Here is a 25028-nt window from a genome sequence, read left to right on the forward strand (position 1 = left end):
GGTCAGGCAGCCATGAGGCCAGCACCAACTCAGCCGGCACAGGCCGAGGGTCAGCGTCCCCGAGGTGTAGGGGTGCAGTGGGCAGCTGGGTGACGTGTCCCTCCGTGCTGGGGCCAGGCTGCAGAGGGAAGACCTGGGGGGAGTGCCTGGCTGTGCCCACCCTGGGCCCTCGCTCCCTCCCTCCTTCCAATCTGGGGCTGTCTGGGAGCCTCTGTACCTGGCACCCCACTGTCCCCTAGATCTCTGCTCTGGGCTTCTGTTGTGGGGGGCTCTGTTGTCACCTTCAGTGTCATCTTTGCATCCCAGTAGTCACCACTCTTCTGCTCCTGTCGGCGTCTGAAATCCATGCTGGCCTGTGTACCGTCTACCCAACCCAGCGTGCAGGCCCAAAGGAGCAGTGGAGGGGTGGCTGTGGGCACCATGTGTCCCAAGCATCTGCGGCCAGTGCAGCACGCACGGAGAGCGGCTGGGTGGAGGGATAGACTCGACAGGGCAGCGGGGCTGGGTCCTGGGAGCTCTTCCCACATAGACCAGTCCTCAGAAGCCACTAGGGTGACTGGAGAGGTTGGGGGTCATTTTGGTTCTGGTGCCCAAGGCCAACAGAGGACTCGGGGGGGATCAGAGGTGGGGGTGGAGACACCTGGCGGGGCTATGATCTGCAGCAGCACAGAGGGGCCCCGCCTGGGCCTGCTGTCCACCCTAGATGGGCTGCGGAAAGTCTGACCCGGGGCTCCTGCAGCCTGGGCCAACCCAGGGCCCACATGGTGGAGGGTCAGCAGGGTCCTGGCACAGAGCACCCAGATGCACCTGAGGGAGTGTGTCCTGTTTTTCTTTTATTTGCAGTTTCCCGAGACAGAACAAAATAATAATTTTGTACACTTACAAGGCTCAGAAAGAAAAGACAACGAAACTCAGCAAAAAGAGAGAAGAGGAAAGGCCGGCCAGCACCGCGGGCAGCCAACCCTCTGCAGGGCGGGCCGGCCAACGCCACCACACCGCGGACATCTAGCTAGAAGAGCGGGTGTGGCTTGCTCATGACGGGTCATGCAAAAGAACTATCCCCCAGAAAGAAAAAAAATCCCCAAATTATCCCAGACAGGCAGCTCTGTGGAGATAACAGGTGAGTGGGAGAGGAGGGGAGGCGGCCCCAGGAGGTGAGGATGGCCGGGCCACACACTGTCCACGGCGAGCCCCGCCGCTGCCCGAGGCCGGGAGAGCCTGGCGGATGTTTACCCTGTGTCCATGGGTGGAGACAGCTGTCCTGAGCACAGCCGTGGACAGGCAGGTGAGGGTCCACTCTGAGTGTCTGTCCGTGGACAGTCCCCTTGGAGATCAGCATCCGGTGTCCTGTTCCCCACTCCGCGCCCCTCCCTTGGCTTGATGGTGGGGGAAGATAAAGAAAATCCTTGTCGAAAACTATATGAATTGAAGAGGGCAGATACTGGGCAGGGGGTGTGGGTGCCACACCTCCGTGATCACGGCCCCTGACTGCCCTCCAACCCTAACCCAGTGGGCCAGGTCAGACCCACCCCCATGCCCACCTAACCACCCTCAGCTCTCTCTGCCGCCATCTGACCACATAGCCAGTCCCAGAGGCTTGGTGCGTGCCCGCCAGCACACGGAGGAACCCCGAGGTGAGCTTAGCCCTTCTCCCCACACTGTGGGTCCCCGTCACACACTGCAGTCTCCAAGGGGCCTGGCAGGTGCGAGCCTGGCCCTGCCTCTCGCAGCCCAGGGCAGGCCTCCACTCCCTGCTGCTCTGGGCCCAAGCCCCCACAGCGTGGCCTCTGCAGCAAACACCTGCCTGGACCCTGCCTCAGCCCAGGGGCCCCAGCCACCTGCTCACCTCTGATCCCTCTCTCCTTCCTGCCTCACGACCTTGCCCAGAGCCCTGGGAGCCTGAGGCCCATATCCCCTTGGTGGCCACACAGGCAGGGGAAAGGCAGGCAGAGAGGAAGAGGTACCCGAACAGGTGTGCCCCCTTCCCCTGGTGCCCCCACGCCCCAGTACACCTCCCTGGCCCCGACAGAGCCAGAGCTGGAGCCCTGGGCCCACAGGGGCTTCTTGGATGGCTCAGCGTCCTCCCATAGGGGCGGCCCAGCCTCTGCTCTGCTCATCCGGGCCCGCACCCACGCCTTCTCGGGGAGGAGGGGAGGGAAGGGAAGCAGGAGGCAGGACCGCCGTGATCAGGCCCCCTCGGGCCCCCCAGCCCCTCCCCGAGATGACACCTGACACTCCTGACTGAGCCCTGTGCAGGCACAGAGGATGCAGACACCTTCGGGGTGGGTGCCACCTAGCAAACACCATGTTCCTCGGGTGGCAGGTCCCTGCGGACAAGTTCACTGCCCCGGCCGGTCCCCAGCGGAGGCCAGGAGCAGACGGACACGTGGAGCTTGGGTGGGGAGCGGCCGGAAGGTTCAAAGCCCCACAAATGCCAGTGATTTTTACAGCTTTTTCCTTTGTTTAGTGTTTTTTTTTTTTCCATTTCATCCGACATCATTTAGTGTGTGTGTGGTTGTCGTTGTCATCTTGTTTTTTAAAAAGAAATCACATCTGGTCTTGGTTTTCTGCAGACACAGGCACCAGGGGAGGAACGAGGCAGACACAAACATGCGACAGGCAGGCCGTGCGCCCGAGGGCAGCTGGGCTCCAAACACCGAGTCTGTCCCGCGAAACCAGCTGCAGCTCTGAAACGGGGTGGGCGCGAGGGTGGGCCGGGGTCAGCTTCGGGGGCAGCCACTCTCCTAGGCTTTGTCGTCTGCAAGGTGGACCCCTGCAGGGCTGCTCGGTGGGCCCCGCGCCACCACGCCTCGAACACGAGGCTCCGCTCTGTGCCCAGGAGCCAGCCCTGCCGCAGTCCCCACCGCTCCCTGCCGCCTCCCCGCGCGGGCACTCACCTTCACTGCAGCGGGGCCACGGGCGCGCCCGAGCAGTGGAAGTGCACGTTCTGCCACTTGCCGTCTCGGCGGTGCCACACGCGCGTCTCCTCGGACTGGCTGGTGCGGGGCCGGCCCTGCCCGTCGATGTACTGCGTGAGGCGGATGTAGGCGATGCATGCGGCGTCCTCACCGATGACGTGCACGTGCGGGTTCAGGATGGTCGTGTGGATCGGCTTGCTGTTCTTGGCGAGCACTGTGGGCGGGCAGGGGCTTCGCACTGTGCCCCCCACCAGGCCCCTCCACTGGCCCAGCACCCCTGAGAGTGCCATCCTGGCTGCCCCCTCCCTGTCGCAGTGTGTCCGCACCCCCTCCCACCTCTCAAGTGGTTTGGGGGGAGCTCTGCCACAGGAGGTGGGGCACGGGCTGGCCAACCCTGGGCACAGACTTCCCAGGCCCCTGACCAGCCGGCCACCTCCAGGGATGGGTGCCGCCCTCCTCCCTGCCCCAGCCCCTCACTCACAGTTCTCAAAGTAGAATCTGTGGAAATCCATCCCTTCAACCAAGTTGCCCAGAGCTTCAGGCTCAAATGAAGTCAGGCCTGGGTCGCAGATTTTCCTGGGGGACAGATCCAAGTGAGGAAAGGCCCCTCAGAAGCTGCCCCTTCCATCCACTCCCTCCTGTAGGGTAGGTTCCCCTCTCCGACCCCGGCGGCCCCAGAACAGGCCCGGGCGCCCCAACTCACGCGTAGGCCTCGAAGTCACCGTTGTTGACAGCCTCGATGAGCTGCTCTGTGATCTTGATAATCTCCTGCTTCCGCGCTGCAGGGGGCCAGACATCCGCCCGGTGACCCGTGCACCATGCATCCCCGCAGCCCAGGAGGGGCCCCAGGCAGAGCACCCCACCCCCAGCCCCCACCCGCCTCTCCTCTCCTCTGCAGGAGTGACCCTGAGGCCCCGGATCCTGGCACCCAAAATGCCCAGCTCAGACTGCTCCCTGTGAGGCCGCAAATGGCTTCCACATTTCAGGGTCCAACAAGATTCTATTTCATCTGTCTGAAATGCAATGTTCCTGCATGACTAAAAAAGTCCATCCGTGGTACAAAATGTCTGGAAAATGCAGAAAGCGGAAGCAAAGCCGGTCACAACCACCCTGTACCAACCCCAGTCCCTCAGGCCACATCCCCTGGGCCCTGGGCAGCTGCAACACCGACCAGCCCTCCTGGCTCCTGCCCAGCCGGTCACTGCTCAAGGATTCCTTCACGCATCCAACAGCTCTCGGGGAAGGGGGAACGTCTACTGAGGGCCAGCTCACAAAGCAGGGAGCCAATCAGGGACTGCAGGGCCAGGCTTCTGTGCAAAGGCCAGGGAGCAGGCCCAGTGGAAAGCACAGGGTGGACCTCACCTCCTCCTCTTCCTGGCCGCCCACGGACTGCCAGCTGGCCTCTGCCTCCTCCTGTTTGCAGTCCTGGGCCCCTGTGCCAGCCTTCCAGCATCACCTGTCCATCCCGCATCCTCAATCTGCAGCCCTGGGCGTGCAGCCTCCTCTGGGCTCCTGCCCCCTTGACCTCTGGCCCTAGACAGTGCCCGTCCCAGGGGTGCTCAACTGGGGGCCCCCTTTTGTCTAACTACAGCTTCTTTTCATGCAAAATATTTTAAACACATGAAAGAAGCAAAAAGAATAATGGAACCCACACCCTGCTGATCCAAACCTGAACAATTTCCCTATTTGCTTTAGACTTCTTTTACTAAGATACAGATGACTGTGTTCCCCTCAGTCTTGCTCCGCTCACTCTCCTCAGATAAATACCGAACTGAATCAGGGGCTTAAGCACTTCTGTGCAGATACAGAAACACCCAAACACATACACAAAACACACACACACACACGCATGAGGCACACAGGCACAGGCACAGGCACACCCACATATGGTGCTTTCTGAAAGCGGTAGAAGCTGTAACGTGGTAAAACTCAGACCCAGGGAGGGCACTGGAAGCACGATCCCAGGAGCTCCCTCCCTGGTCACAGCGACACCACTGGAGCGTGTCCCCACCCCACTCCCAGCAGCACATCAGGACCACAGGCGCTCTGCACAGACACCCTCGTGGGATGGGAGTCCTCACTCCACCAGGCCTAGTGCTGGGTATCTGTCGGTCTCCCGGATTTAGCCGCCAGCGCAGCGGGGATCAGCAGCTACGTGAGTTGATCTGCGGGGTAAGTTCCCCGAGCACAGATTGCCAGCTGTGACAGGGTGCATTTAGCATTTTGAAGCACGTGCCCACGACCCCGTGGGGCTGCTGGTTTGTCCTGCTATCAGCACCTTCAGCTGTCTGGGTGCTCACTCTCCCAGGCGCCCGCCTGAGAAGCGGACAGAGTCCAGGGCAGAAGACGCCGCATGCCGAGTGTGAGCCCAGGCGTGCCTGCGTGTGTGCTGGGAGCCTGGGTCGTGCTGCACCGGCCCTGGACAGTGACTGTAGGACGGGCTCCATGACACCAGAGGGGCTGAGTGTGTGCGTGCATGTGGGAGTGTGAGCACGTGTGCATACGTGTTTGTAGGGCACGTGTGTGTGTGCACGCCGACCCGCAAGCACGCGTGGGCTTCCCCATCCCCACGAGGCCCTCTCTGTGGACCTGGCAGCACTTCTGCTAGTGCCGTGTTTCCATCTCTCATTGAACTGCATGTCTGGACCATAACAGGGTTTGGGCTTAAGGCTGTCTGTCCCTGCAGAACCCAGGCCCCACCTGTCTCCAGGAGGGTGGTCCGTGGGCCCAGCTTCCCTTACACCAGCCTTCCCACTGCAGAGTTCTGAGCTGCAACAGAGCTCTGTCCCGACACATGCAGACAGGTCTCTGGGCTCTGTTTTCACCTGCTGGATATTTCACCCTTCCTCCCACACGCCCACCTCCTCCCACACTTGCCCCATCACAGTGCTCCTCCCCTCGATACTTACTCCGCCGCCTGCCCACCTCGCCCCTTCAGCATTTCCCAGTTCTGAGTGGCCCCCTCTCCTCTGGGACCTCATCCACCCCCATCCCCAGTTCACCCATCACCTTGGTGGAGGCAGCCTCAAGCTTCGGACTTCAGTCTCCTCCCACTGCAGCCCCACTCCCCCACCAGAGGCCTCCCCCGAGCCAGGCCCCCTGGGCCTGTCGGAGGGCAGCAACCAGCCCCTGCCACTCCCATCCCTGCCCATCATCCAGGACCTCGCCACCTCCCTTCTGCGGCACCAGGCCCAGTCCCCGCTCAGAAGCCCCCACCTGCCACCTGGGATTTACTCTCCAGCTCTGGGACCGGGACCCGCCTCTGGGCCAACCTGCTGATCTGGCCAAGGGGACGTCTACACCTCTCGACACCCCAACACTTGCTGATCCCTCTTCTTCACAGACATCGTCAGCCGCCTCCACCCCACATGGGCCTCAGCCAACAACCCTACAGCTGGAATTGTGACTTTCTTGTTTTGTTTTCAGTGCACTTTGATTTTACGGCCACCCTACTACACTGGGGTAAATGAACCTAATCTTCCACTTAAAGAAGTAATACTGAGTGTTTTTAAACAAAGTGTAATGAAAAATGGAGTCAGCGTAAAGAGAAAGTAGGAGAAATCCAAGGTCACGGCACACACTGCAACCCCTGAAGTTTGGGGAACAGCCACCAGGTCCATCGTGCAGATAGGAAAGCTGAGGGCACGCAGGCCCCGTCACAGCCCAGGAGGGGCCGCTGTCCAGGCCTAACCCTGCCCTGAGGAGCAATCCTGCCTCACCAAGTGGCCCACTAAGCAAAGGGATGCTCCAGAGGGTGAGGCCTGTTAGCAAGGACAAGATGTCCCCACCAGGTAACTCTGGGGACAGAGCCAAGGTGCATGGGCAAGGTCTGGCTTGAGAAGAGCCCCCGAGTTGAGCTGAAGCCCCATGCCTCCTCCAGCTCTCTTAGGGGGTGCTAACAGGCCAGGGAGGCCCAGCCACTGGCAAAGGGACTGCAGTGACCCCAGGCTGACCCCAAGCCTTGTCCCTTGGCAGCTGCAGGGGCACCGGGACACCCCCAGCCACCCCAGGGAGGCAGCTGCACCAGGTCAGCCTGGATTGTGCGTAATCCCCGATTATGGAGATCCCGGCCCGGGGCCAGCGGGCAGCGACCCCATTTATGCCCTGAGACAGCTGGTGACTAGGTCCCTGAGAAAGGAGGGCATCCAGGACCCATCCCAGGGATGGCCCTCTGCAGCCTGGGCCTCGCTGACGGGAAAGGCGGGTCCCGGTCCCAGAGCTGGAGAGGGGGGCACCCTGGCTCTGGCACTCACCCACACGGACCACTGAGAGCCAGGTCTCACCCCAAAATGAGGTGAGATGCCCCTTCTCCAGGCTGGCGCCCACCTGCCTTCCTTCACCCGAGGACACTCCCACACACACTCAAGGGGCCAGGATGCTGGAAACTCGGGGTAAAGGGACGCACATCCAGACACAAGGAATCCACTCCTTGAAGGAGACTGATCCCTGCCCTCGGGGTCCCCCAACACTCCAAGTCTGCACCCCGCCCTGCCCTCTGTACCCCACGGGCCTGGCTGCACCTGCCAAGTCCAGGTCCCTCGGCCCCCTCCATTCAATCCCCGTCACAGCCCCCTCTGCGGCCCCCCACCTCCCCGACTCAAGCTTGAGACAGACCCCTAAAGGGACAAGCTCGTGCTGCAGGCTCCCAGATCAGCCTGGAGCCCTTGGCATCCCCAGCAGGCTCTGTCCTCAGAGCTCCTCACCTTGGCACCCCTGGACTGGGGTCCCATTGCAGGCAGCCTCCTTGGGTACCCTCTCCATGTCTCCTACCCTCAGCTTCCTCATTTGTGAAAGCAGGGGCCGTGAGGGTCTGGGAGATGGGGACATGGAGGCCTCTAAACTAGGGTAAGATGCTGCACGAATGGGGAAGGGGCTCTGACCACTCCCAGAGGCCCTGCTGTGCGCCCACCGGCTAGTCTGGTCTCTCCTCTCTGAGACTCTCCTCCATGCCCCTCAACCAAGTCCAGATTCGGGCTACAGATCCCCCTACTCCTCCCGTACTGCTCCCGGGGCCTCCCTCCCACCCCCAGACCTGGCCTGCAGCGGGTGGGCAGGGGTCGGAGCCCTTCCGGGTCCAGCACTCACCCAGCCTCTCCCCCGCCATGCCCGGCCCCCGGCCCCGCAGCCTCTCCTCTGAGAGCCCGGTATCTCCCTGGAGGTGGGGGTGGCTGCCGCCCTGGGGTGTCATCCATCCCTGTAAGCGATACTGGCCGGCAGTCGGCAGATGGGCTGCAGCAGCGGCGGCGGCTCCTCCCTGCCTGGGGAGGTGGCCCAGCCCAGCGCCCGCCCTGCCGGGGCCCTCAGCTGGAGACGGCCTTTCTCTTCCTTGCCCCTCAGTGCCCAGCATCACCACCCAAGAGAACTGCCCTTCCACCCTCAGCCCGAGCCAGGGCGTAACTCCAGACAGGACCCCAGCCTGCACACGCACCAGCGTCGCTGAAGAAGAAACCCAGCTTGCAGATCACGAGTGTGAGACTCTAGTTCCCAAGAACCTGCTTCCTGATTCTTTTTCCACATGTGCACATCTTGAGCCAAACGGCACCTTCGTGTGGAATTCCCTGTGCCCCGCGTCCTCCCACCTGCCAGCTGGCCCCTTCCCAGAGCCAGGGGGCAGTGCACCGCAGCCGGGGGTCTCAATAACCCTGCGAGCCCCCGGGAGCCGCCAGCGGGGCCACTCAAGGTGCTACTTACACGGGGTGGGTGGGGGGCCTGGGAGAGCCGGAGACAGGCAGGGTGGGGGGCCCTGGGCTTCTGGGGTCCCCGAGCCCCTCCTCACCGTGTTCAGGATGTCAGAGATCCTGGGGGCTGGGGCGGAACAGACGAGACATGAACACGAGGCAGATGGGGACACGCAGGAGAGTAAACCTAGGGGCTGATGAGCTAAGCCAGAGAGAGTGGGGGAACGGAGCGGGATGTGAGGGACAGAGGGATGGAGAAGGGACATGGGGGAATGGGGACAACGTGGAGGGTGGGGGATGACAGAGGGGACATGGGGGACAAGGGGGAAGCTCCAGGAATGTTCAGGCAGATACACCTGTCTGACCAGGTGTCGTGTGGAAAGTTGCGGTGGGCAGAGGGTGCCCTCCAAAGAAGGGCAGCCTGGCCCAGAAGAGGGGGGAGGAGGTAGCCTGGCATAGGACAGGCCCTCGGTCAGCGCTGGACGGGTGAATGAAGCAGTGAGTGAGGCAGTGTGCAGAATGTCCGGCCCCCTCCGCGGAGAACCCAGTTCTGTGGGAAGGCTGGGCCCTTTCTTGTCCCTTTGAGGCCACAGGCCTGTGGTCGGGAGGGATTTCTGTCATAGCTCCTCGTGCAGGGGCGCCCTGGGGCCCTGGCTGGGGGCCCAGTGTGGGGCCCACATGAAGCCAGCGTGACTGGCCGGTCACAGCACACATCCTGAGGGGCAGGGAACATGGGTGGGAGGCCTCAGAGAGAGAGGGAGACCTTCCGGGGGAAGGGGCCTGGGGCCGGACAGCGGTGCAGGGGGGAGGCGGGGGAGCCGTCGGGGGAGCCGCCTTGCGGAGTCAGCGCGGGTGCCGCCCCGACAGCCAGCCGGGCCGGACAGTGAGCTGGGCCACGCAGCCTGGCCCGGGGGCAGCTGAGGCCGTGCACGGCAGGACGCAGGGAGCCGCTCAGCAGCACAGCCAGCAGGTCTGGGGCACTACTTACATGGGGTGGGCAAGGGGCCCTCGGCTTCTGGGGTCCCCGAGCCCCTCCTCACGGAGCTCAGGATGTCAGAGATCCTGGGGGCTGGGGTGGACAGGAGGCAGACAAGTGAGGCGGCGGCGGGAGGGGCACAGGAGGAGAGGGAGCAGGGCCTCCCGCTCTCTCCTGCCCAGGCCCGTCAGCACCAGGGAGCCCCAGCCCTGACACAGGGGCAGGCTGGGGGGCCAGGGGGGTGGCCCACAAGGAGGCACTGGAGGGGCAGCACTGGGGAGCCTCGGTGGAGGCATGTGGGGGGCAGGCTGGCCCTGGCTGCAGGCCCTTCGAGGAGACCCCCACAGCAGCAAGGGCCCGCCAGCTACTTACATGGGGTGGGCAGGGGGCTAATGGGAGCCGGAGACAGGCAGGGCGGGGGGCCCTCAGCTTCTGGGGTCCCCGAGCCCCTCCTCACGGAGCTCAGGATGTCAGGGACCCTGGGGGCTGGGTGGACAGATGAGATGTGAACAGAAAGGCAGGTGAGGACACACAGGACACGGAGGGCGTGCAGAAGGATGACCGAGGTTAAGCTAGAGAACCCCAGACCCCAGACACAGCTCACAGCCGCCCCAAGACCACGCGGTGGGGTCCACGGCTCCTGGAGCACACCATCCCAGCGTGCCCAGGGCTGTGAGATCACAGGTGTGTGAGGCAGACTCGGGACCATGTGCAGGGCTGGACACGGGCCTTCGAGGGCCGGCTGCCAGGTGGGAGAGCTGGGTGACTACCCAGCCAGGGCCAGTGGAGGCCAGGCTGGGGCCCACCAGGGCTCCTCTGCATCTGATGGACGACACAGCTGAGGTGAGAGATGCCCCCAGGCGCCCTGGGCACAGACATGGGGCTGGGACGAGGCTGGCTGGGCCGGCCCTCTCCCCCAGGCTTCTGCAGGCTCGGGCTGCCTCAGGCCTGCACGGAGCCACAAGAATGCACAGGAGGTCTGGATGACCTCCATGCTGATGGCTTGGGGCCTGCAGTCTGAGGAAACCACAGGAACGTCCACTCTCCCTGTGTCCAGAGTCCCAAACTTTGTGTTCACTTCCACTCCGGGACAAGGCGGATGCTCAGGACAGGATCAGTGCATCTCCCAAACTGACAAGAGTGGCCACCATGGGGCCGGGCCGGGCCGGGGCAGCCCCAAGGGTGCTCAACACTCATGTACACAAGTGTGTGGCTGAGAGGTGGCCCCACATCGGGGTAAGAGGCCTGGCCTGGGTGGAGTGGGTACCAGATCCCCTCTGCGGGGCGATTGAGAAAGCCAAGAGTGGAAGTGGGGGCCAGGTGAGCCCTTGTGGGGCCCAGCTGGGCCTGGGAGCCCCGAGTGTGGGACAGAGTGCAAGTCTCTGCCACCCACCCTCCCACAACGAACCCAGGAAACGCCCCTTGCTGCCAGTTCAAGTACCAGCTGCCAGTCAGGCAGGTACAGGTTTAAGGACCTTTGAGAGAAGGAAGAGCAAAATCAATCATGAACTCGTTCCCCAGTGGGAACTGGGTGTGCAGCCCCCGGAGCGACTGGGGGACCTGGGCAGAGAACCGGCCTCACCCAGGGCAGTGGCGTCCTCACTGGTCGGGGTGCCCGCGACAGTTAGGCTTGGCTTGGACGCTAAGCCCGAGACTGTCAGGCGCCGGTCTGTGCCCAGGCTCAGCCAGGACTGCAGCCCTGTGCAGGGTCGGCCCCAGTCGACGCACCCACGTGGCAGGCCCTGGCCTCTTCCTGTCCCATCTGTCCCAGCTCCACACCCGCCATGGCCCACCCGCTGGCCACCGCAGCCTGGGCGCTCAGGTACCTTTTGTGTCTTCATCTTCTATGGTGGTGTGGGTGCTGTCGGACGACTCCTGGGGAGACACGGGGAGAAGGCAGCTCAGGACGTGGCCTCTGCCCCCATGGGGCCTGCATGTGCCCCCCTTCCTCTGCTGTGGCTCGGGGCCCCGTCCCCAGAAACCCACAAGCAGCACTGGAGCTCATGTTGGCCTCCAGGGGTCACCTATCCCCGGGGCTGGGCCGCCCACATCCGCAATGGCCGAGGGCCCCAAATGTGCTTCTCCCAACAAGACACGTCCAATGGAAAGATTCCGTGTTCAACAAGAGAGAAAAACGAGCTTTTTGCAGTTCCAAGACCCCTGGAGAAGCAAAAAGGCATCCACAGCTCGTACATTTTGGCAGAGCAGGAAGCTTCCAGTAGGTCCTCAGGAATCTGGCCCTAGCCCAGCACCCACACCTCCTTCCCAGGCCGGGACCGTCCAGCCAGGCCTGGCCTTACCTCTCAGGTGGCCTTAAGGGCAGAGAGGTGGCCCCAGGACCTCCTACCTCGCGCTCCTGGCCTGCCGCCCTTCAGTTAAAGAACCAGGCACCATCCACCTGTCACCGAGTTCCCAGAAGGCCTGCCTGCTCCTCAGAGGAACATCTTAAGAGGGTCCCCAAGGGGCCCCTCTGGCCCCCTCACCGGACACACTGCTCTGGGCTCTGGGCTCTGGGCCAGAAATAGCGGTGTCTTCAGGCTGTAGGATTAAGACTCACAACACAGCCCCAAAATGCTGTCTCAAGGCCCCTCACAAGGAGAGCGGGACCCTCACCCAGACACACGGTCCTAGGAATACCCATCTCTGGCCGGAGTCTCAGAGGCCCTTCCTAGCACCTCGAGTCTGGATTGGCCTCGAGGCAGTGGTCCACAGCCCCCGGTCCTGGCCCGTGGCTAGGGCGTGGGGACCCTGGGAGGAGCTCAGGCCCATGTGGGAATCTGGCTGCAGGCCTGGGCGCGCGTAGGGTGGTGCTGGCCCTAGAAACACAGCTTGGCCACCCACCCATTCCTCCCACCACTCAAGAGAGCCAGCCCCTTCCCTGGCCCCCGGGGTGAAGATGCCAATGCAATGGGAGCTGATGCCAGAGCAGGGGGAGGAGCAGGAGAGAGGTCAGTTCAGCGGGAAGCACTGGGCACAGCGGGCAGAGGTGAGCAGTGGGTGGGGTCAGGAGGGTCTGAGCTGCACTCCTCCTCCCAGCCCTGCACTCAGGGGGCGCTCTGGGCAGCCCACGCTGGCCCTTCTCCCCTGGAACTCTCACCCGTGGCTGAGAGTCACATAGCACACCCAGGCTCTTCATAGCACTTAAGCCTCTGGAGTGGGCCCTGTATTCAGCTGCTCCTGGCTATGCAGGCCTGGTCACCGCCGGGGGGGATGGAAAGGGCCCTGAGACGTGGACCCAGCTCGGGGTATCAGGAAGCCCAGTCTCCTGTATCCGCAGCGGACGCGGTACAACCGTGCCTCCAAGGGCAACACCTGGGGCCATTCCCCAAAGGAGCAGCCCGTGGACTTGAGGGGGGCTCTGTCCTGCCTTGGGAGGGGGTCACTGCACCGCTGTTTTGGCACAGATGCTTCCCCGGGGTCAACATCCCAGACCTTCCCCAGGGCCGGGGGGTCTGCCTCCTGCCTGAGCAGAAGTTCCCGAGAGGGCGACGAGGAACACGCAGTACCTTGATCCCGTCCACTGGGTTATGAATGACGGTGGTTTGAGGCTCCTACAGAAGAAGGAAGCACAGAGGAAGGAAAGAGGGAAATGAGAAGAGGAGGAGAGTGGAGGCCCCCCCCGCAGGAGCCTGGGAGAGGAGAGGAGAGGGTGGCGAGCAGAGCAGGATGGAGGTAGATGGCCAGCAGGGAGCGGAGCGGTGGGAGAGGGACCCGGAACAGGACCAGTGTGGATGGAACACGCAGATCCGCCCGAGCCTCGCAGGCACCTGCGACGGGAGGGTGATGGAGAGAGTGGGGCCGAGGGCGGGGCTGAGAAGTGGCCCGCTGGGTGCCCTGCCTCCAGCGCGCTCCCTCCTCCCTTTGCTGCCGAACCCTTGGCCCCGGCGTTGCGGGGGTGGGGAGACACAGGTTTGATGTCATGGGGGTGGGGGTGGCACATGGGATGGACGGGGTTCGAGACGGGGCTGGCTGTGAGGCCGCCGTGTGCGACCCTCCCCTCCTGGGCCAAGGCCGCCCCTTACTCGCCAGGTGGCCATTTGCCAAACCCAGCCTCCGTGCGGATGGCCTGGGGCCGGCTCCCAGAAGCAGGGCCTGTGGCCATGGGGACACCAAGTGTGCCTTCAGCAAACTCAGAACCTGGGGACCAGCAAACCTCAACCTCTTGGGCTGGCCTGCTCTTCAAGAGACACCATAGGCACACAGCACCCAGGGCAGGAGGGCTGGCACCCACTGGCCAAACCCTGTGTCCCCAGCTGCGGGTTCCCCTGGACACCTCCACGTGAGGGCCAGAGCTGGCAGGTCCCTCTGAACTCGTGCCTGCCCACCCCTCCCCAGCAGACCCCTGAGCCCTCTGGGCCAGCACAAGGCCAGCACAGTCACAGAAATGTATCTCCCCCACCCGCCTCAGGGAATGTAGGACACGAACTCGGATGGGAAACACCATGGCTGCTGGGCCATCGCCAGGGAAACCGCCAAGGGATCTCTGTCTCCCTCCAGATCACTGGGTGGGCGCTGAAGCTAAGACCAGGCCCACTCATTCTTCCTGGGGAGAAACCAAAGCCCCCACCTCCCAGATGGCAGAACCCCGCAGCGCCCCAGGGAGGGGTCGGGAGCGGGAGCCCCCACTGCCCAGCCTTCCGTCCCCCGGGCCACTCCCTGTGCAGAGCCAGCCCGGCCGGAGCTCTGGGTCAGCCTTTGCGAGCAGAGGAGCTGAGTGAGGCTGGTGCCCTGGGTCCCGTGTCTCAGCCTCTCTGGCTAACTGAAGGCCTCTCACTGCTGAGCACAAGTCAGCCCGGGCCTGCCCACAGCACCCGAGAGGGGCCCCCAGCCCAGCCATGGGCCCGCTGGAACTGGGGTGCCCCTCACCCCCACAACCCGGGGGCAGTGGGCTCCAGGGGCCAAGTGTCATCTGTCAGAGACCTTTATCCCAGGCCTCCTGACAGGTGGGGTACAGGAGGCCAAGGAAGTGGGGTGCCGAGGGGTTCAGTACCAGGGCGGCTGGAGGAAGCGTCCCCTTGGGGCTGGTGGCAGCTGCACTGTTTTTGGTGCTATTTGTCTGGGGCTGCAGAGAGAGGAAGAGAAGCCATTAAGGATACAGTAAGGGGCCACACCCCTTCCTTGGGAGGGGCGGGGGCCCAGGAGGAGATTTGGGGATGGGACAAAGCTGCAGGCCCGGGGTGGGGGGGACAGGGCGCCCAGACCCCCAGGGCCAAGCCAGAGCCTCACCTTGACTCCGTCTGCTTTCTTGTTGAGTAAACTCTTGGCTGCTGCACAGGAGGAAACAGGCATGATGAGTGAGGGGCTCAGGCCCCAGTGCAGCCCACCCCGCTGGCGCGAAGCAGCCTCGGGAGCCTGCCAGGAGCCTGGCCTCCCCAAGGCCAAGTGAGTGGAAAGCCCAGGGTCCCGAGGCAGGGGTGGCTTCTGTACCCAGCTGGGGACAGAGTGGGTCTGCGCCCAGTGCTGAGCAGAGCCGTCCCAGGGGAGGCCTGGCCAGGGCTGCCTGAGGACCCTAGCCCCAGGACAGGGTCTTCCCCCCAGCCATCCTCCATGACCTTGGAGGACGCCAAGATTTCTCCTCCCACCTGGGACCGGCAGCCTCTGGGCAGCATGCAGGCTCTGCTAAAGGGGTGGCAGGGCACTGCCCCCCACCCGAGATGGAAGCACACAACAGGGCACCAGGTTGCGGTGGTAGGCACCCCTCAGTAATTCTCCATGTTCTCAGGCAGAGGTGGGTGGGCTGCAGCTGGCCACCCACACAGGGCTGGGCTTGTCCCAACCCCAAGTGCCTGCCTGCTCTCAGCTTCCTGGCCCCCCTCCCTCAGCAGACAGGACTCAGAGCTCTGCCCCCATGGCCAGGCCCCAGGCGTGCCTGTCAGCTCAGAGCACCCAAGGGGCAGCCGGACTCGCCCTCATGGGCCGCCCCAGCAGCCCTGGCCTTGCTCTGACAGCGCTGACTGGGGCCAACAGGGGCCTCTGTGCCCACCCACCAAGGATCTTGATCTCAAAAGTGGGGGCAACAGGATGACACACCTGGGGGTGGGTCCAAAGGGTCCCCCGCCTCCCAGGTTCCCACCACCCCTCAGACTCCCAGGCCCAGCAGATGGCCCATCTCACCCCAGCCATACCCACCAGGGAGGTCAGGGCTCTGCCCGCCTTCCCGATCAGAGGCCCTGACCTGCCACACCCCCACAGGCCCTTAGCATCTGCGCCTTCAGCAGTGGTTAGTTTTAATTACAGAACTGGAAAAAAAAAAAGGAAATCAGCTTACCTTACAGAAAAGGAAAGGTGAGGAGGGGGGAGGAGAGGGAGTGAGGAAGGAAGGAAGAGAGAGAGAAAACAAGATTTGTGGAGGTTCAGGCTGAGTCCAAGTCTGCAGCCTGGGACTCACAGCGGCTCCTGCCTCGCCCGCCCTGCCCACACTCACGCCAAGCGATGCCCCGGGACGGGCAATGCGGTTAGGGAAGCAGCCGGGGTCGGATGCCGGACGGCGGGGCCCCTCGCCCCGGAAGGAAGGTGGCCTGGCCCCACGGCCGGCTCCCAGAGCTCTGGCTGGCCAGCCCTGAAGTGGGGGCTGCCTGCTCAGAGGGACGAGGTGGCCCACAGCAGGACCGCGCAGGGACACTTTCTACCAGGAACATCCCTGGAGGCCACTGACTCGAGCTGGCACACACACCCAGAGAGATGCAACGGTTCTCAAAGTGGGGTCCCCTGCCAGCAACGTCAGCAGCGCCCGGGCCACCCCGACTTACTGAGGCTGAAACGGGGGTGGGCTGAGCTTCTATTCAACTGTCCATCTGTTTTGGGGGATCCTGACGCTGCTTCAGCTTGAGAACCACTGGTCGAGGTCACCAGTGCAGTGACCAGGCCTTTCCCTGTCCAGGTGGCCATCGCGCCACCCTAGGGGCTCTGCATGGGGACACCGGTGGCTGCCCCCCGCCAGACGGCCCTGCAGGGCCATTGGAGAGCTGCCACACTGGGTGGTTTCAGTTCCCAGCCTTTCTCCCCAACGGACCCATCAATTCTCTCAAAAGTTTCCCTCCCAAGATCCATCGGGCAAAGTTTAACGAGAAGCCTGACTCCTGACCCAACCTTCTTGCCCAGTGAGCCTCACCCCGTGAGAAGCATCGCAGGGTGCCAGCCAGTGAGGGGACCACAGGCCACCCCTTTCTTTGCCCCCCATGCTGGCTTGCTCCACATTTCATCCTCCCAAGGGCCTGGTGAGGCTGGACTCAGGACCACTCCCTCACGCCCTGACGCCCTGGCAGCCCTGCCCCACGGGCATCCCGGGACCAGAAATGCTGCCTTCTCGAGGCCACGTCCCACTTCCCACTGAGGGGACTGTGAAAACCTCTCCTGGTGGCAGCTACATCTGCTTCCCTATAACTCACCATGGAGGGACAGGCCAGCCCTGTACACACAAGAACTCATGGGCCTCCAGGGCCAGCAGCCTCACTCCGGACCATCATGCCCCTGGCCTCCCCCTCCCCACTGACTTTGCCTCTCTGCTCTCTCCCCACCTCCGGTGCACAGGGGAGCACCTCCACCTCTGCAGTGGGAGTTGTGCTGAGGTCACAGAGCCCAGGGACCCTGTTTGTGCTGGCCAACCAGCCAGCTGGACGCCACTGGGAAAAGGGCTTCTCCTAGGGGCCTGGAGGAAAGCGGCGTCCAGCTCTTCTTGAAGGCACTCATGAGGGCTGAGCAGGCAAGCAAGCAAGCTAAGCCCCAGCCCCCAATTTAAGGCGGGCAGTTTGGGGAAAGTCATCCCCCAGTGCCACACAGCCTTGGCCAGTGGCATTCTCGGCTGGCTCTGAGTTAGAACCAGCACAGACCAGTGCTGGTCTAAGAAGTTTGGCCGGGGCCAGCCCAGCGCCCTGGTGGAGACAGTCGGCTCTGCCTGGCCTTCCCCTTGGGCAGGAAAGGAGGCCCCTAGGTCAGACCCTGGGTGGAGATGGATGGAACCCTGGGACAGCTCTGGGTGTCAAGGCCCCTTTGGTCCCTGATTTCATCAACACCCCATTCCAGACCCTGCCATTTGAGACAGCATCAGTTTTGCTCCCTAACAAGCCACCCTTCTGGGGACTCAGATGGCCACCACCATGGCCCAGGCTCTGCAAATCCCTGCAGCAGGCACCTATCCTTTCCATCGATTTCCAAACACTCCTCCTTAGGAATCTCCTTTAACCGACACTTGCATGTCTGGGTGCAGTGTGGCCACACAGCTGGGCCCCTCCTGAGCATAGCTCCTGGCCTTCCCGTCTCTGTCTGGGACTAACTCCAGCACCCTGTTGACTATCATCTACATGAGCGATCAGAGGCATAGATGGTTTCCTCTGCGGTTCCTCAAGTCTAATGCATGATTACACAGCAGGAGACAAGGTGGGCCAAGCAGGCGCCCTGGACCCCTGGGAGACAAGCAGAGACCTTCTGCCCCACCTGCCCGGGGTCCTCAGGGTCAGGCCATCACTGCCACCCCAGCAGTGAAGCCCACGTGGGACCGTCCAGGACGCTCTGATGAACTGTAAGAGATCTACAAAGACACCAGGTCTGCTGGCAGAGGGCAACGCATCACCCCAGAGGCCGTCACCCTCAGAGACGTGATGGCCTTGGAACTGAGACCGCCCCGCCCCGCCCCGCCGAGTCTGCTGGTTCCAACGCACTGGCAGGAGGTGGGTTGACCTAGTGGTGAGGGGCTGGCCTCAGCCCACAGGGCCCAGCCGTTACCTCGTCCCCTAGCTCGTCACTCGAGGACAGCCATGCTGGGCTCCGTCCACATGCACGGGCCTCCCCCCAGACAGAGCGGCCCTCGGCGCCCAGGGCGGAGCCCCACATGCACACGGCCTCATGCACCGACGCTCCACATCCACTCACAGGCAGCGGGCATTGCAGGCAGGAGCCCGGGCAGAGAGCGGCTCAGAGGCGCCTGCCTCCATCACGCAGGACCCCCGAGTCTCAAGTTCCCTGATCCTCTGCCTCGCCCTCCCCTGGGGTGCTCCAGAAAGGCCCAGAAAATGAAGCTGACTCAGGATGACCCCTGGGGGCCTGCCTGCTGAACCTGTCCACTGGGGTCACAAAAGGACCACAGACGCTCCTGCCCCAGGACGGCCCTGCCCTGAGCACCCCAGGAGGCAGCGGCCGGGGATGCTGGGGTCCTCCGGTCGGGCAGGTGGGACTGCGCGCCCTGTGGGGTCATGGGGCAAGAGCTGGGCTGGACGTGTAGGGGGAAAGGCCTTGGGCCTGGGAGGGGCCGGGGCATCTGCCATCTCAAGCCGACACTTGAGGGGTCTTCTTTGAGGCTCCACGGCTCCGTTTAGGGATCACCTGGGTCAGCCCTCAGCTCCAACTGGCTCTGCCTGGCCTAAACTTGCACCATCTTTGGCTCAGGCTGAGCCCTGGGCCCACTGGGAGGTCTCAAGTCCACTAGTCTCATGGGGTCTGGCCAAGGTCAAAGCCAATTAGCCGGGAGCTGGCCTGGGCCTCCTGGGAGGTCTGCCCCTCACAGACTGAGGCAGCAGGTTGGCAGAATTAGCCTCTGCCCTCCCAGGCTGAGGACGAGGTGACGGGAGCCTCGTAGAAAGAACCAAGAGGAAGCCTTCGAAGTCATTCTCTGGGCGACCAAGGGCCCCTGTCCTGGGGCTCATGGGGCAGACATGCGCGTTTGGGACTCAGCACAGACCACCGGCTCCGTGCGAAGCGGCCAGGAGCTCAGTGCAGGTCCCTGGGGCATGTGCGGGCTGGGTTGGGGGTGGACGGAGTGGCAAGTGGGCTCTCCCAGGGCAGGTCTCTGCCCATGCCCTTCTCCCCGGGGCCCCCATTCGAGATCCAAACCCCCAGCAGCACCCGAGGCTTCCTGTGGGTGGTGTCAAGGTCATTCTGAACAGGAGGTCATGATGGCCAAGTGGGGAGTGAGCCTCAGAGAGCAAAGGGCTTGACCAGAGGGGTCTCCTGACCCCCAGACTGGGGAATGCAGCCAAATGCATATAGGGTGACACATGGCTCAGGAGTCACCTGGCCTGGCCTCTCCTTCAGTAGGTGGAGGAGGCCGCCGGGACAGTGGGGGCTGCCTCCCTGCCCACGGGATGGGCTCTGTGGGGAGTGTCCACGGCGGGAGCAGGGGCTCCCGGGGCCTCTGGGGTGGCCCTCAAGGCCCAGCTGGCGGCTGCGGGCAGCGAGGGGAGCTGCATGCCGACAGGCGGGACACTGGTCAAGAACATCTACCTTGTTCCACCAGCCCCATGGTGGTGCCGGAGGCCGCGGTGGACATTGTGGCCGGAGCGGTGGTCTGTCTGCCCACTGTTAGCACCGGGTTAGAGACGAGGGGAGGGGCGGACACAGACGAGGGGTGGGCGAGGTGAGGGAAGAGAAGAGACAAAGGAAGCAGAAGAAGATTAGAGTCAAAGTTTAGGTGACGGATGGTTTCAGAACCCCTTTCACAGGAGCGTGAAAACAAGATGGAGACCGATTGACACTGGAAAAGCATTTGCCTCCTTTCTCCTTAGAAAACCCCAGTGGGGCCTTCCGGGTGCCCGGCCGGGCGTGCGGACAGGACACGTCCCATTAGTACTGGTGTGACAGCATGCCCCTGCTCCCCGCAGCACAACATCACAGCAGAAGTAACAGGATGGGCGGGTGCTGATGCAAGCGGACAAGGAGGACGCACCACAGACGCTCCCGCACTCGGCCTCGCCGGCGACAGACAAGCCACAGGAGAGCGAGGGGGCGGCGGCCCTACTCGGGCGACACTGTCCCCGCTGGGCCTGCCGGGGCCTGTGGCCCTGGGGTCGCCGACAGACCCCCGGAGTGGCCGCACGCCCGCAGCCATGCCCGCCCTCGGTGCCCCAGCAAGGGGCTGCCAGCCAGAGTGTCCGGGGCCTCTTGTCACCTCCCTTCCCAACACACACACAGAACGGGTGCTCAGAGGAGTCAGGACAACGAGGCCACAGAGGTGCCGACCAACGCCGGGACAGACACACGGAGCTGCAGCCCGGGCGGCGGCGGCTCAGACACAGACCCAACACGCAAGGCTGGAGCCCAGGCTCCTCTGCGGCCCGCGGGGCTCAGAGGACAGAAGGCCGGGCTGGGCCAGCAGCCGGGGGGAAAGGGCCGTGGGGGTGACAACGGGGCAGGCGGCTGGCCCATTCCAGGCCTCCCCGCCGCAGGCCCGTTCCTCCTGCAGAAGACTGTTCTCACCTGAGAAATTCCGCGTGGCCAGCATGGTGGTGAGGATCGCGCCCTGCGGAGAGACACACAGCTGAGGCCAGGCCGGGACCCCCGCCAGGACCCCCCTCCCAGACCTCGGGTCACGGCCTCACAGAGAGGCAAGAGTTCGGCACACTCACCAGCTGCCCCCAGACAAGCCCCCACATCCAGAATTAAAACAGTGATGCTCCCCGGGCCCTGAACTGCCCACCAAGCCCAACTTTTAAAATGCGTGAAGACCCCCAGAGGCCCCCAGCGCACTGCAGCCCCTCTGGGAGTCTGCCTCTCCCCGCAGCCCGTCCGCTTCCTGACAGGCACCCCACACCAGGACTGGGCCCGGGCAGACACGCGCCCTCGGCAAGGAGCAGCCTGGCTCCAGACGGCCTCCCTGTCCAGGGCCCCCTCCCTCCTAAGCAGCAGTTTGGCTGCCCCCCGACCCAACCTGCCCTGAGTGAGAAGCTTCTCAACTTGCTCATGCTCAAGGGAGCACGACCAGCCACCCACAGGGAGTCCCCAGTGTGGAGCCCCAGGGACACCTGGCGGGGGCATGGGTGGCTGGCGGGGGGGGGGGGGCGGCTCTGCACCTGGAGCCAGGCCCATGTCTGGGCGCCTTTGGTGTCATTTCTACAGAGGGACTGAGTCCACCCGATGCACCTGGGCTGGGACGGTGCTGACAGACAAGCAGCCTGTCCTGGGTGGCCCCCCTCCCCAGTGCAGGGCCCTCGGGGGTACGGGTTTCTCTGGGTGGGTGAGCATGTGTGCGCAGACGGCACCCGGTGCTGCACACAGGGGTCAGCCTCTCACCTTGAGCTTCCTCCGGGCGTTGAACTTCTTCAGACACTCCACGGTCTCCTGCCTATGCATCATGGACGCCACGGTGGAGCGTTGCTGTGGGGACAGGAGCAGGGGACAGGGGTGTCACGCACTACAAGGTGCCCCAAGGGGTTCTGTTCCCAAGGGGAGCTTGAGAAATGGGGGTCAGGGAGAAGCCCAGGACAGCAACATCCCTGGGCCCTCGTGCCAAGAGCTACCAGCTCCCACTGCAGCCAGAGGCCACCTGTCCCCGCTGCCTGCCTATCCCCCTAGTCCGTCACCCCTTATGGCCCATCCACCCCCGACATGTCCTCACCCCTATCTGACCCTCCTGCCCATCTGTGCTCCCCCTCAGGCCGTGCCCCCTGCCCACCCTCTCCCCAGCTTGCCACTCCAACCCCTCACACACTGGACTGGTCCTCCTCTTTCCGTGGAGCTCCTGTCCTCCCAGGGACAGAGGCCTTTAAATCCCTCAGCATGTCCCAGGTCACAGGCCACATAGCCCCCAGGAGACCAGGGGACCCACTGGATGCAAGGAGAAGGCCCCAGGGTCAACTCGCCAGGGGTTGGTCCAAGATTGAGGCGACTTACGCAGACCCACGGGTGTTTCAGCGCCTCGTGCGCTGTGATGCGCTTGGCAGGGTTGATGGTCAGCATCTGGTTGATGAGGTTTTTGGCTTCAGGAGTGACCGTGTCCCACTCGGGGGATGGGAACTAGAAAAGAAAACAGTGCACAAGGGAGACTGAAGCCCCCTCCCCACGCAGGAGACAGTTCTCCCAGGGCCTCGTCAGCAAACAGGCAGCATCGCCCCACTCCCTGCCTCCCCCAGCCTGCCTCCCCCTGATGGGGAGGGTTCAGGACGGGTCCCAGCACTCACGTCGTAGGCTCCAGCCTTGATCTGCTGGTACAGCTTGTGCTGGTCCTCGTCCCAGAAGGGCGGGTAGCCCACGAGCAGGATGTACAGGATCACCCCTGGGGAGAGCCCAGAGCACAGAGCCTCACCTGCCGCTCCACTGCCTGCCTGCACCCAGCAGCCCAGCCCCGCCCAGCCACACGCCAGGCGGCCACGGCCATGTGCTGTCAGGCATGTGACCCCTGGGGGGCCAGATGCCCAGCTCTGGCTCTTCACCGCTATGGGACCCTCAGCCAGTTTCTCGGCCTCAGCTAGGGTGGGGGCCCCCGGCCCAAAGCCAGCAAACCCCAGGAAGGCACTGGGGTCCTCAAGCCCCCTCAATGCCCACTGCAGCCAGCATTAGTGAGTGTCACTGTTTGGAGACCCTCGTGTTGGCAGAATGGCCTAAAGAGCGCCCTCACCTCTGCCCCACTATCACTCTACTTCACAGGGGAGGGGCCTCCACGGCTGGACAGGCTCTGCAGGAGATCCCCACCAAGGAGGCAGCGAGCCAGGGCGGTCCGCGCCACCCCCCTCCCCTCCAGCACCCATCTGCCTCCCATGCACCTGCCACTGCTTCCAGGCCCAGACCTCCCTGCCCAGCGCAGGGCGGGCTCCCCAGCAACAGCCGGGCTCACACTAGCAACTCTAGCCTGGGCGGGAAAGGCGCTCCCTGGCTGGGGCCGCCCTGAGAGCCAGCCCAGGGCGGGCCTGGCACAGTGCAAGTGGTGTGGGTACGGCTCCCTCACGGCGGCCCCGCCCCACCCCGCACACCAGCCTCACCGCACGCCCAGATGTCCACCGGCTTGCCATACGCCTCCTTGCGAAGGACCTCTGGGGACAGGTAGCCTGGCGTGCCAGCAAACCCTAACAAGAGGGGGAGGGGTGGTGTGAGGGGCCACGGCGACAGCTGACACCCCCACCCTGCCCCCTGGCCGGCCAGCTCGGTACTCACCGAACCATGCCTGCTGGTCCCCCTGCACCTCGATGGCCAGGCCGAAGTCCGCCAGCTTCACTGCGGCCCCTTTGCACTTGCTGGCCAGAAGCAGGTTCTCGGGCTGCAGGAAAGTTGACCAGCCCGAGGGCGTGTGGTTTACACCCGGCGGGGTGTCACAGGAGGGAGGGGGACAAAACAGCCGTTTGCAGGCAGGGGCACACAGGCCTGACCTTCCACCACGTGGGTGTCCCCCTGGGACGGCTGACATCCTTGGCTTGGGTGCACCCCAGAGCCCCAGGCCCTGCACCTCACAGCCTGTCCCTGCCCCCCTCCCCGGGGGCAGGGACAGGAGCCCTAGAGCAGAGGGAAGCTGTTCCCAAAGCGCCAGCTCAGATGCCTCACACCCAGGAACAGTGAGCCTGGGGCACTAGGACCAAAACTGAGCACCCCCCACAGGCCCAGGCAGGCTGTGCAGGGGGGCCAGGACCCCCGCCAGCAAAGGGGCTTCTCTCCTCTCTCCATGGCTGGCTGCTCAGAGACGCGGTCGGGGGCTGCCTGGTGCGGGGCTCAGGCACTTGCTGTGGGACGGTGACCCTCAACATCAAGGAGGAACAACCGAGGGCCCCCTCAGCCTGGGCACTGTAGGACATCCACCCACCAAACCCCACCAACTCCAGGGCAGAAGGGACCAGCCTTGACCACTGCCCACCCAGTGCCCATGGGTAGGAAGGGTCTGGTGTACAGCTCCCACTTTGGGGAGCAGCGGCCTTGCTCAAGCTGAAGGACATTCATCCCTGTCCCTCTGGAGTGCCGAGGAGGATGCCACCCCTGACTGGGGGCTCTTGGCCCCAAAGGCCTGATGGCCCCTCGCTGTACACTGTGTCCTGTACCCTGGGCCCCTCCCAGCCCGGCCTGTCCCACCCACCCCACCACCTCCCAGTGGTCAGCGCCCAGAGTTCTGGACTTCCTCGTCCTGGACTCCCAGGGGGCTCTCCAGGCCCTTGGGCCACTCCCTACCCCCGACCAGGCCAACCTCACAACAGGACAGCCCATTGAGACCACATTGTCACTTTAGTGCCACCAAGAAAGACAAATCTCGCCATCTAAACTGAGTTAATGCTGCTTGTACACTGAGGCATCAGAACACAAGGAATGCAATGGACGAAATCCACTAGCCCCACGTGGCCGGCAGAAGCCAGAGCTCCCCCCTGGGCCCCACAGCTGGCCGGACAAGGCTCGGTCCCCTAGGTGACCCATGCTGGGGACGCTCAGCCCTGTCTGCCCAGCATGGCCTGGAGGCCTCTGAACATCTTGATTTTGCCAACCTGAGTGGGGCCAGGGGACCCCCAACTTCCCTGCTCACCCCACATCAAGAAGCCTGAAATAGCAGGGGTCAGGACTGCAGCTGGGAGCTTGACCTGACTTCTAAGGATCAGAAACACCCCACCCCCACCCCCACTAGGAAACAAACCAGCACTCCTCTCTGGAAAGACGGAGCTAAGTGAACTTGGTCCTTGGGAAGAGCTGGGCAAGAAGGTTGGGGCCCCCATGAGGAGAGGGAGGGGACCCAGGTGGCCGCAGGGTGATGCCCCAGCCCCCAGGCTCCACCCTGACTCC

At 63.8% G+C, this 25028-nt stretch overlaps 1 protein-coding gene across 15 annotated transcripts in view; it reads right to left on the reverse strand.

Annotated features, from left to right (window-relative positions):
* Positions 1-813: 813 nt before the first annotated feature.
* CAMK2B (calcium/calmodulin dependent protein kinase II beta) overlaps positions 814-25028 on the reverse strand; it is an 89507-nt gene continuing 65292 nt past the window's right edge. Inside the window, exons 7-24 of one of the 15 annotated variants that reach the window (XM_032484306.1) lie at positions 23430-23532; positions 23258-23341; positions 22460-22554; positions 22173-22295; positions 21573-21656; positions 20760-20802; positions 19788-19862; positions 14799-14839; positions 14563-14634; positions 13079-13123; positions 11399-11447; positions 9945-10058; positions 9585-9665; positions 8610-8723; positions 3622-3697; positions 3400-3494; positions 2898-3132; positions 814-2687 (exon numbers count right to left, since the gene is read on the reverse strand). In XM_032484306.1, the coding sequence (XP_032340197.1) occupies positions 2900-3132; positions 3400-3494; positions 3622-3697; positions 8610-8723; positions 9585-9665; positions 9945-10058; positions 11399-11447; positions 13079-13123; positions 14563-14634; positions 14799-14839; positions 19788-19862; positions 20760-20802; positions 21573-21656; positions 22173-22295; positions 22460-22554; positions 23258-23341; positions 23430-23532 (1527 nt within the window). In that variant the 3' untranslated portion in view covers positions 814-2687; positions 2898-2899. The remainder of the gene's footprint in view (positions 2688-2897; positions 3133-3399; positions 3495-3621; positions 3698-8609; positions 8724-9584; positions 9666-9944; positions 10059-11398; positions 11448-13078; positions 13124-14562; positions 14635-14798; positions 14840-19787; positions 19863-20759; positions 20803-21572; positions 21657-22172; positions 22296-22459; positions 22555-23257; positions 23342-23429; positions 23533-25028) is intronic. The other 14 variants (XM_032484307.1, XM_032484308.1, XM_032484311.1 and 11 more) reach the window with 14 other exon arrangements.

Source organism: Camelus ferus, chromosome 7, assembly GCF_009834535.1.
Source record: "Camelus ferus isolate YT-003-E chromosome 7, BCGSAC_Cfer_1.0, whole genome shotgun sequence".
Lineage (NCBI taxonomy): Eukaryota > Metazoa > Chordata > Mammalia > Artiodactyla > Camelidae > Camelus > Camelus ferus.